This window comes from Alligator mississippiensis, chromosome 1, assembly GCF_030867095.1.
Source record: "Alligator mississippiensis isolate rAllMis1 chromosome 1, rAllMis1, whole genome shotgun sequence".
NCBI lineage: Eukaryota > Metazoa > Chordata > Crocodylia > Alligatoridae > Alligator > Alligator mississippiensis.
The window spans coordinates 51379074-51389952 of NC_081824.1; the positions used below are offsets into that span (position 1 = coordinate 51379074).

Below are 10879 nucleotides of genomic sequence, written 5' to 3' on the forward strand. Positions count from 1 at the left end.
GGTCACCAGGGCCCCTTGGCCAGCCAGAGGTGTGTGTGTGGGGGTGGGGGGTGCTGACATGAGTCCTTGAAAATGGTGGTCGGCCCCATGATCTGTCCATGGAATTGATCAGCCACCCCCTCACGTTGGGTCCTGGACATCTAAAAGTAATGTTAGAGCCCAGGTTTTGAGCAGGTGGAGTTCAGTTCTGGGGCATTGTTTAGAGAATGTATTACACACATCTTTTAACATATGTAACTTTTTATAATTTATTGCAGGGGTTGTGAACCGGGGGTACGCTTACCCTCGGGTACTTGAGAAGGCCCCAGGGGGTACGCATGGGCGTGTGGGGATGTAGCATTACCATGCATCATCCCACACTGCCTCCCGGGTGCTGCCCGCCCACTTGGACACGGGGGGAGGGGGGGGATGAGAGGGGGATTGCACGCTGCAGCTGCTGTTGCTCTGCATATGGTCGCATGAACCCCACCCTTCTTCTAGCTCGGCAGCCGGGGTACACGGCTTTGCGGCTGGCTGCCTGGGGGGGCAGTGATTGAAAAAGGTTGAAAACCCCTGATTTATTTCATTTTTAAGCTGTCTTCAACCTTTTATTTTGGGAGGGCAGCATATAAATCTGAACGGATATTTTTTTCTATGTATTTGTTTCAGACAGTGAAGATGAAGATATTAAAAAGACAGTGCAGATGAGTTTAGAAGAAACAAAGAAACACGAAGGTATGTTTTAATTTTCATTTCACTTATTTCAGAGAGTACCTGTTGATTAGAGAATTAGAAACTGAATTATAAATCATAATTTGTGTCAAACGTCTGTTAAAGAATGCAGTGTCAAATAGTTTAATTACATTTCTTTGGTTCATTGAGCATTTATGAACAATAAGCACCATTGCAAAATAAAGAAAAGTGTGTGCACTAGTCAGAAAAGGATGCCAACTGACTCAACTTTCACTGGCCCTCCCTAGAGGATCAAGGGCCTGATTTTTGGGGATGTCACTTCATACCAGTCTTAATTAGTTTGACTCCATTAACTTCAGTGGCATTATTCCTGAAACACATGTATTTAATTAGTTCAGAGTTAAACAATAGATCTTGGCTGAGCAATTCTAGCTGGTTTAGAAGTAAGCTGTAAATTTGCATGCAGTTAGCTTAACCTGCCCTTTGTGTATATAGTTATGTCTGGTCAGCAGCTGGTATTAAGTGGAGTACCCCAGGGGATGGTCCTCAGGCCTGTCTTGTTCAATATTTTTATCTATGATTTGGAAGATGGAATGGAGTACACCCTCAGCAAGTTTGCAGATGATACAAAGCTGTGGGGAGGGATAAGATTCAGAGACACTGGAGGGTAGGGATAAGATTCAGAGAGACCTTGACATATTGGAGGATTGGACTGAGAAAAACTCATTAGGTTCAATAAGGACCAGTTCAAAGTCCTACGTTTAGGACAGAACAAGCCCATGTACCAGGACAGGGTGGGAACTGACTGGCTAAGCAGCAGCTCCTCAAAGAAGGACCTGGGGGTTACAGTAGACAATAAGCCAACTATGAGCCAACAGTGTGCCCTTATTGTAAAGAAGGCTAACAGTATAGTGGGCTGCGTTAGTAAGAGCATTGCCAGCAGGTCCAAGGAAATAATTCTTCCCCTCTATTCAGCACTGGTGAGACTGCATCTGGAGTATTGTCCAGTTTTTGGGCTTCCCGCTACAGAAAGGATATAGACAAATTGGAGAGAGTCTGGTGGAGGGCATTGAAAATGGTTAGGGGGTGGGGGGTACATGATTTATGACAAGAGACTGAGGGAACTGGGCTTATTTAGTCTGGAGACAAAAAGACTGAGGGAGGAGGGATTTAACAGCAGCCTTCAACTACCTGAAGCGGGGTTTCAAAGAGGATGGAGCTAGACTGTTCTCAGAGGTGGCAGATGGAAGAACAAGGAGTAATGGTCTCAAGTTGCAGCAGGGGAATTTTAGGTTGGATAGTAGGAAAAACTTTTTCACGGGAGGGTAGCAAAGCGCTGGAACAGGTTTCCCGGAGAGGTTGTAGAATCTCCATTCCTGGAAGCTTTGAAGACCCAGGTAGACAAAGCTTTGGCTGGGATGATCTAGTTGGGGATGCTCCTGCTTTGAGTAGGGGATTGGACTAGATTGGGGTAGGCAACATTTTTTGGTCAGCGTTCTGAAACCCCCCACAATGCCTACCTTGCAAGGTGCCGGAGTGTACTGGGGCAGCCAGTGCCCCCCAGCCCGGGCTCTGTGGCTGGCAGCAGTTACCCAGAGCCGGGGCTGGCTGCAGCCAGGAGGCTCCAAACAGCTGTTTCGGGCTCCAGAGCCCTGGCATCCATTCTGTACCAGCGCATGCACCCGCACGTGGGAACGGACAGTGGGGGAGGGGCCTGAGGCAACACAGCCTCGGTCTCTCCCCCGCTCCTGGCGCAGAGGTGATGGTAGGGCTCTGGCGCCCGGCACAGCTGTTTGTAACAGCTGTTTGTAGCCAGCCTGGGCTCTGGACGGCTGTGCCGGGCTGGCTGCAAACAGCTGCAGCATCAGCTCTGTGCTGGTGGCGACTGCACATGCACCTTGGGGCAGGCTGTGCTGCCCTGCTGTCTGCCCCAAGGTGTACACGCAGTTGTTGCCAGCATGGAGCTGATGCTGCAGCTGCGGAGCCTGGTGAAGCTGTTTGCAGCCTGCCTGCTGCTTGCTACAGCTGCCCAGAGCCCAGGCTGGCTACAACTGCCAACAGTTAGATTTTCCATATACTACTAAGCATAGCTTCTAAAGGTCTTGGCAGGTATTCTAGACTGCTTTATGAATATTAGTATTGCTTCTTTAAATATGGCTAGAGTTCAGGAGCTACTTTGGTATAATTACTCTAGATTTAGTTGCAAGAATCAGTGTTCTCATTCTGTGATTTGTTTTTCATTTGCCATGTAATGTATTATGCTGCTGCTGATCAGTTTCTCAAAAAGAAACATCCAATTGATAGGAAGGCAGCATATGAAAAACTAAAGGTAGGCTCTTAGGTTAAATAGATTTTCAGCCCCTCCTTAGAGAATGGACAGACAAGTAGTTTATACAGTTAGAAGCCCACAGGAAGGGGGTAGGGACACTAACCATCCACAGTCTACTTTTTGGTAGCTCTTTTGTCTCTGCTCCTTTCCCCGCAGTAAGTAGACATGAACAGAGGGTCCATTATCCCTAACTTATCCCACAGTAACTTAGTGCTGTTTAAGTGATCCGTTACTGGACTGGCTGACAACTCCTCCTTCCCTTAACTAGGTATAACACTCATCTCTCCATAACCTTTTTTTAAAAATTTTCTTACAATAAAAAAACTGTTCGTGTCTGGCACATCATAAATAATAAGGTATAGTAAAATCAGTGGACACTTTTAGTAGGTCTAACAGTTCTGCTACTGGCTACAGGTAGAAGTTGAATGGAAATAGAGAAAAAAATCATCTATGTAGGACTTCATTGAGGAGTCCTAGCTGTGGTAGATTCTTTGTTTTTGGACCTTGCCTCCATGCAGGACCTAAACCAGTTGAATGCATGGTTGATCCTCACTGTTGGCAGTATTAAATGTAGTTGAGCAGGAGCTTGTCCATCAGTACAATTGTAATGGTTTCAATTCCATGTCCTGATCTAAATCCAGATTATACCAGGTCTAGAATAATAACCTGAATTTGGCAAAAAAAAAAGTTTTAAATGTTTATTGTACTAAATATGATCAACGCTTTCATGGCAATAATTAGATTACCATCATTGTCACAAACTACTCAGCCTTCATTTTAAACTGTCTGTAATTGGGAGCCTGGCTGTGGCCCTCTAAAACAGAGGCGTAATTATATTATTGATTAATTAGCTCAGTACCTGAAGCAGTACTAAACTATGTGAACAAGCACAAGTTCAGTACACTTGTGTGTGTATTTTGTGGTTATGAAAGGAGCTTTAATAGTAGTTTTAGATATGTCAACTTTATCTGCAGAGGCCAATGCAGTACCAGCTTTTCTGCACTTCTTTACCAACATGTTCTATTTCTGATTTGGATGGAGCACTACAAAAGCTAGAGTTCATTGTTTCTTTCTCTGCTCATTTCTTGGCCCTGCTAATGAAACTAGCAGCAACAGTGTCTGCTATGATTGCACATCTTGTGCTTAGAATACCTATTGACTGGGAAGTGGACTGTTTTACTGAAGCTCTTCTATTTTACACATCTTTTGAGTTTGTTAATTTATTTTTATAGTTGGCTTTTTCTGTTCATTTTTGTTCCTCAATCTAATATTTATAACAAATGCCTCTACTGCATACCTTTAACTAATAGTGTCCTAATGCAAGAATTGGCACATTCCAGTCAATGGTGCTTCGCACATTTTTGAATTCTGAATACATAGTATGAAAATTGCCTTACCTATTGGTGCTACATCCTGTCTTGATAAGGTTGACTGTGATTGCACACAGCAGTTTTAAAGCAGCAAGTATTTCTTCATTAAGTGATATTGACATAAGTATGTACATAATGAGTTGCCAACCCACAATTTGAAAATCTAATCTTCTTATTCAGAGCAAGATGCAGAATTGCAAGAAGCTATCAAGCGAAGTCTGGAGGACATATAAATGAAGTTACTACTGTATGCTAGTAGCATGCCATCTAAGCTGTTTATGGAAATGGGCGCATATTCATCCATTTACAAAGGGTCAGGAAATACTGCTTTAATAGTACTTGTATGTTTAGATTTGTAATATAACGTTGCTGTTTGAGTCATGCAATTTAACATCTGGAGTTTATAGATGTATATACTGCAACTTATTATGTGTGATAGAAGAAAATAAATTTTAAAAGCCTTTCATGTTCCTTTTTCTAACGAATGATGACTGTGAGGTAATGAATCATGAGTTTCTGCTGACATAATCATAACTTGTAGCCTAAGAAGTAGGCTCTTCTTACCCTACTGGCTCTTGCATTTAATTCTTCTTTTGTAAAATATTATCTTTTTTTTTTTTTAAATGTAGTTACTTTTTTTCCATGTACCTTTACAGGAGATAAAAATGAGTAAGCCTCCATTGTTTCAGAGCAGCTTACCTTGCCGATCTTTTTTCTAATGAGGAGTTTGGACCCCTCTCCTTCAACTAATAATGCATGGGCAGGCCCTTGTGCCTCCGCAAAACTTTGCAAGATCAGGACATTTAGATGAATAGCTATTTTTATTTTCAATAAATGTGGTATCTTAATTTGTTATGCTAGTTGGGTTAAAATTTAATGTTTCTATCCCTGTCTTGATAAAGGCTGGAGCATAGTTTGTAAATAAAGCAAACTTCCCTTGCAATTACCTCTTAGAGGTACAAGTGAAATAATTTTTGTATTCTACTTTCTCTGTTGCGCACACTTTTTTTTTCTTTATGAAGAGAGCTGATATATTTGAATATAATTAAACATTAATTATTTTATGTTTTTACTTTTTTGATGAATTCTGTTCTTGTTTCTCTGTAATCAAGCTTTTTAACTCCCTCCTTCCCTATTACAAAATACCTATATAAGCTCTCTGGTTTTACCCAGTTTTTCTAGCTTATGTGGTCCTTTGTAGGTAAATTGGTATGAAACGGTAGTGTAATAAGGTGTGATGTCACCACTTGACTTGGCATAAGCACACTGTATGCAACTAGTGTAAGTCTAAATATTTCATATACCTCTAAAAGTTAAAAAGGAGCACAGATTTGACTGGATTTAAAACCTTTTCCAAAAGGCAAAATTACTCTGGACTGTGATTGCTTATGCTTAAAGAATCTATAAAATTGTGGTAGACATTTCACTCTTCTCTGGGAAACATGATCCAAAATATCCCTAGAGCAAATGCTTAACCTCAAGCAAGCCATCTATTACACCTAGTGAAGGATCTCTGATCTGTTTGACAATATTGCAGATAGTTGAAAGATGAAACTGGTTTAAACCCAAAAACAGTTTGGAAAGAGCTTTTATTGCAGTATTAAAACAAAAAAAAAATCCTGAAAGTTAGAGTACTGGAAGTAGAACAGGGTCATAGAGCCCGATGACGTTGCAACTCTTAATCTTTGTCAGGAGATAGTGATCAGATTTGTTTTATTCTGCATATTTTTATCTGCTTCTGCAGCTCCCAGTTAAGGAAAGCATTACTTAAGAGGATTGGGAGGTAGGTCTCGCCACCACTATGCAGCCACCTCCGTATCAAAGTTAGAAGAACAAACTGACTAGACAAATTCATATAAAAATGTAAAGGTTGGCTAGGGAAGGGCTTTGTTACAAACTTTTTAAAATTTTAGGGCTTTTTTTTTTAGGGATTCCATCCAGGAAGAGCACGCAGCAACTGCTGCAGCGTCCTTAGCCTGACCAAGGGTTTTTGAACCCGAAAACTTGCTTAATAACTATTCTCCAACCATTTGGGTTGGTCTAATAAAAGATATCAAATTCACCCAAGGAACCTTGTCTGCCTAGGGCTTTAAGTTGCACTTTCAGTATTACCACTGTGTCTGTTATGGAAGCTTGTTTCAGTGAGTTGGGTCCTTTTCTGTGCTCACAATGGCAGTGTCCAGACAAGCATTGCTGCGCAGTTTGTGTTGCAGCAAACATGTCTGTGGTGCCACATGCACGTTGAACTGTTCTCTGAGCTCAGGTGTGCTCCCACAGGCCTCCCAGCAGGCAGCTGGAGAATGGTGAGCCCAGCCAAGCAGCCGCCACCTCTGGCCAGTGTGGCCTCTCTACCCAGCCGCCTACTAGTGCCCTCTCCCCCCAACAACTGGGCAGGGAGGGTGTTTGGTGGAAGCTTCCCCACCTGCCCTGCTGCCTGGCCCAGCTGGCCAGCATGGCTCCTCCCAAGCCAGCTGTCAGCAGTGGCAGGAGAGGAGTGGAAGCCCCTGCTGAATGGACCTGGCCCCCACAGACCTGAATCAGTGGCCTCCACACCCTGCAAAACCTGACAGCCAGCTGCTGGTGGGGCTGGGGACCATGCTAGCCAGCTGGGCCAGGCAGCAGGGGAGAGAAGGCCCTGCTGCATGGGCTCCACCCCAGCTATGCTGGCTTGGGTCTGAGGTGGACCAAGGTAGGACCCTCTGCTGCTCCTGACAGTTGGCTGGGGAAAGGGGGGTAAGAGCTCCCTCTGTGCACCCCTCTTCCTCAGCTGTGTTGGCTCGGGTCTATGTCTGTACCTGGCCTTGGGTATCGAAATACAAGCCAGAAAAAAAACATGCTAACAATCTTCAAACCCTGAATACTCCAGCCACACGTTCTACAATATTCATAAATAAAACCTTTCTTCAAATCTTACAGTCACTGCATAGGGTAAATCTTACAGTCACTGCATAGGGTTTGTAACATCAAGCCATGCAAGCAGCCTTTTTATTAGACATCATTCTTGCAAGGTTATGTTAAAATTCATTTCTCAAGCATTCAGAATATTTGCAGTATATCTTGATTGCTGTTTAATATGCCTATTTTGAAAGGGAAAAAAACAACACTTCCGCCTTGATTTTCATCGTATTCTTTTGCCTGTTGCTTCAGTGTTGTTGTTACCTTCAAATATAACTCGTACGTAAAACATAAAGAAATACTAGTAATCTGAGTTTTTTCAGAATTAAAATGGCAAATTTGCATTTCCACAAGTACATATTAACTTGGATCTCTGACTTTAAAATCTTTGTCACCCATTCTTTACCTTCTTGGTTCTTGATACTCATTTGGTCTGCATTCTGCTGGGGTTGTACGTAATTGCTCCCTCTGCCAATTTCAGAGAGAAGACAAGATGCCAAATAAGCTAAAGTAAGATCCTTGCTTAGCTGTCTTCATAAGGAATAAATCCATAGAAGGGAGAGGAGAATAGGGTTAGTTTTAATTGAACTGTCACATATATAGCAACATATATTAAGTAATAAACAGAGTTAATTCTCTTAAATGCACAGAGCTTAACGTTACAGAATTTTACAGAAGTCAAATAATTTCGGAGTCTTAAGGGAAACCCATGATTAATCTTTATGGTAAATACTGTGCGTCACGCAGGCCATAGTAATCTTTACCAAACATGGTTAAGTTTATAGAACCATGAAGTCGCAACATTTTCTTTCATAGAAGGAAAGTTTCCCTGCTATTCTCTCTCCTTCTTAGAAATAGCAACAATAATAATTTCAGGTGTGGGGACAGAGAGTTGTAACACTGTTTTTCTACAATAACTCTTTGGATGGAAAAGCGCAATATCTTAACTATTTGGGCCCTCTGCAAGGAGAGAACTACATGCTGGTCCCTGCATGGCTGCTCTTCTTCCCCCCCCCCCCCCCCCCCCCCCCTTTTCTCCTGACACTATCTGACCTTTGTGCAAGGAGGTAAACACAGTAATAAATGTGTTTGTTTTTTTTAAATGGGATACCACTCAACTCACAAAAGTTATGGAGCAGAGTCTTTAGTTGATAAAGCTTAAGAACCACTGAACTGGACAAAGAAATAGAATTATTACAGAATAAATTACCACATTTTTCTTATATACAGCTGCTGGAACTTGAGGTGCATGTTTTAAGTGAGGAAAAATAGTAATAGCAGCTTCTGCTGCATAAGCCTCTGCTGTAGGAAAAAGGAAAGTAAGGCTGCACAGCAGGTGCTGCCAGCTAGGATCAGGAGCTCAGCCTACCTAGCAGGCACTGCTGCTGTGCCCCCAGCTCAACCAGCAGCCAGAAGTGACATGGAGGGAGAAGGAGGGATTGGGGGCAGCCTGAGGCTGGGGTGGGTGGGGGAAAGCATAATAGGAGGTAAGCATAGGTGGGGAGAGAGGTGGCAGGGAGCAAGCTGCCTTCCTCTTCCACTGCCTGCCCCATTACTACCCCTTTACCACCTTTCCCCACACCACCTGCAGTAGTGGGGGGAGATGAATTTAAGATGGTCCTCCAATAATTCAATTCCACACCTGGATAATTATAATAAATGTATACATTTTCTGTGTGTAGAATCTAATTATTGGGGGGGACAACCCCATTTTATATCAAGGGTTGTCTTGTGTTCAGGTAAATATGGTAATAAAGCATTTTACAGGATACATTTTTTACATTGTTTAATTCTTTACTCTTTATACACTATCCATTTAGAATAAATTATAGCCTGGATGGAATAAATGCATCTCAAAAAGAATACACAGTGGCAGATCCAGACTGAATGTGTCTGCTATCCCATTTCTGGGGATACAAGGTACCTGTTCTTCATGACTAAACAAAATAGAGCAAGTGCTACAAGGAAATTTGTTGCACAATCTAACAGGGCAGCCACTCAGAGAAGAAGGGCATTATAGTAAACTAGGCCAAGGCTGGCTGAGTGGTTTGGTTTTAAATCAAAAGCATTTGGGAAATGATGTCATTTTTAATGGACAAGCCTGAGAGAACACTTTGATTCATACTACTGTGAGCATGCATTAAGCATGGGCAACATCAGTTTCCCTGACTGAAAGGCAAAAGTTGATTGGTAAAGTGTGTCCAGCCTTCTTGGGAAGTGTGCTGGAAGTTAGGTCCAAAGTAGTGCTACTGTGATTATCAGCCACTGCTGTCATCCAGTGCCATCATTTGTCACCAGGATGTGGCAACACTGAATCAGGTGAGCCCAAACCCTTGAGCCAGCATTGGTCCCAGATTGCCACTCCAATCCCTTTCCCTTTCCAGAGTACCGCTCCAACTCAGTGCCCAGGGCATGTGCGCCAAACATAATGACTGCTAATGCCATAGGTTGGCCACCAGTGGGGTGGACAAAGTAGTATCCTTCCAAAGAAATTGGGGTTTTCAAACTCCTGTCGTCTCTGATCTAAAATGGATACAAAGGAATGGCAACTGGGCCCTGTATGTGACTTATTAGAACCATGTGTAATAGTGAGGTCAGAGGAGACTTACCTGTGTATGGTTGCTTCTTAAGTCAATTATTGTGTCTTACAAATAGCACACTCTTCTTAGATACTAGTAGGCGCTCCCTGACTCCTCCTTATTTCTGTTATAATTATCCTATAAGTGGAGGCAAGGTAGGGCTGTGTGGTGTTTTACACCAGTGGGTGTGTCTACATGTGGGCTTTAATGCAAATTAGCCTCTCCTAATGCACATTAAATCTCACAAAAAGTGCTCTTTAGCTAATGCACATCAAAATAGACTTAATGTGTATTACCTAAAGCAGTGTTTCTCAACCTGTGGGTCATGACCCAAAAGTGGGTTGCAAGAATATATGAAAAGGGCACAAACAAACTTTAAAAATTGATTCTCCTTTAAAGGAGAAAAATGTGGGAAACGGTGCTTTTCCCTTGCAGGCTGGTGGATCTCCTGCCTGCAAGGGGCTACCTAGAGCTCCCAAGGCCAAACACCCCCTGACACTGGGGGGCTGGGGCCTGGAGGCACCAGGTCAGGACTGGCCACTGATGCTTACAAATGAGTCCCAGTACAAAAAGGTTTAGAACCACTGAACCAACAGTGCATTAATGAATGCGTTGAACACTGATCTCCACCCTCTTTAAGTAAAAGATCACTTGAATTAAAAAACAATCCAAGATCTACTGTGCCTCCTCCCCCCCCCTCCCCCCCTGTTGCAGGTCAGTCTGTGTGGTGAAGGGGAAGGGAAAGGGTAAATCAAGGCGGAGGGAGAAAAAATTATTTGGGTTCTCAGGGTGCCCCCCTGAGCAGGTAAGTCTGTGGGAGAAGGGACAGGGGGAGTAGAAAGGGCTATGGGGGGAGGGGGGCAAATCAAGGCTCCAGCAGTGAAGGAGAGAGCAGGGCACAGGTAGGAGCAGGGGTGGAGTGAGTGGGGCCCCAGTCAGGCTGGGTGGTGGGACATCTGTGTGCAGTGAGGGTGGAAGCGACAGCCGCTGTATGCTGTGCTTTGAGCCCTGCCCCAAGCACCACACAACACCAT

At 43.3% G+C, this 10879-nt stretch overlaps 1 protein-coding gene across 1 annotated transcript in view; it reads left to right on the top strand.

Annotated features, from left to right (window-relative positions):
• ZNF451 (zinc finger protein 451) overlaps positions 1–5443 on the top strand; it is a 55503-nt gene extending 50060 nt beyond the window's left edge. Inside the window, exons 13-14 of the mRNA XM_006272143.4 lie at positions 649–714; positions 4552–5443. Coding sequence (XP_006272205.2) covers positions 649–714; positions 4552–4604 — 119 coding nt within the window. The 3' untranslated portion in view covers positions 4605–5443. The remainder of the gene's footprint in view (positions 1–648; positions 715–4551) is intronic.
• The last annotated feature ends 5436 nt before the right edge of the window (positions 5444–10879 follow it).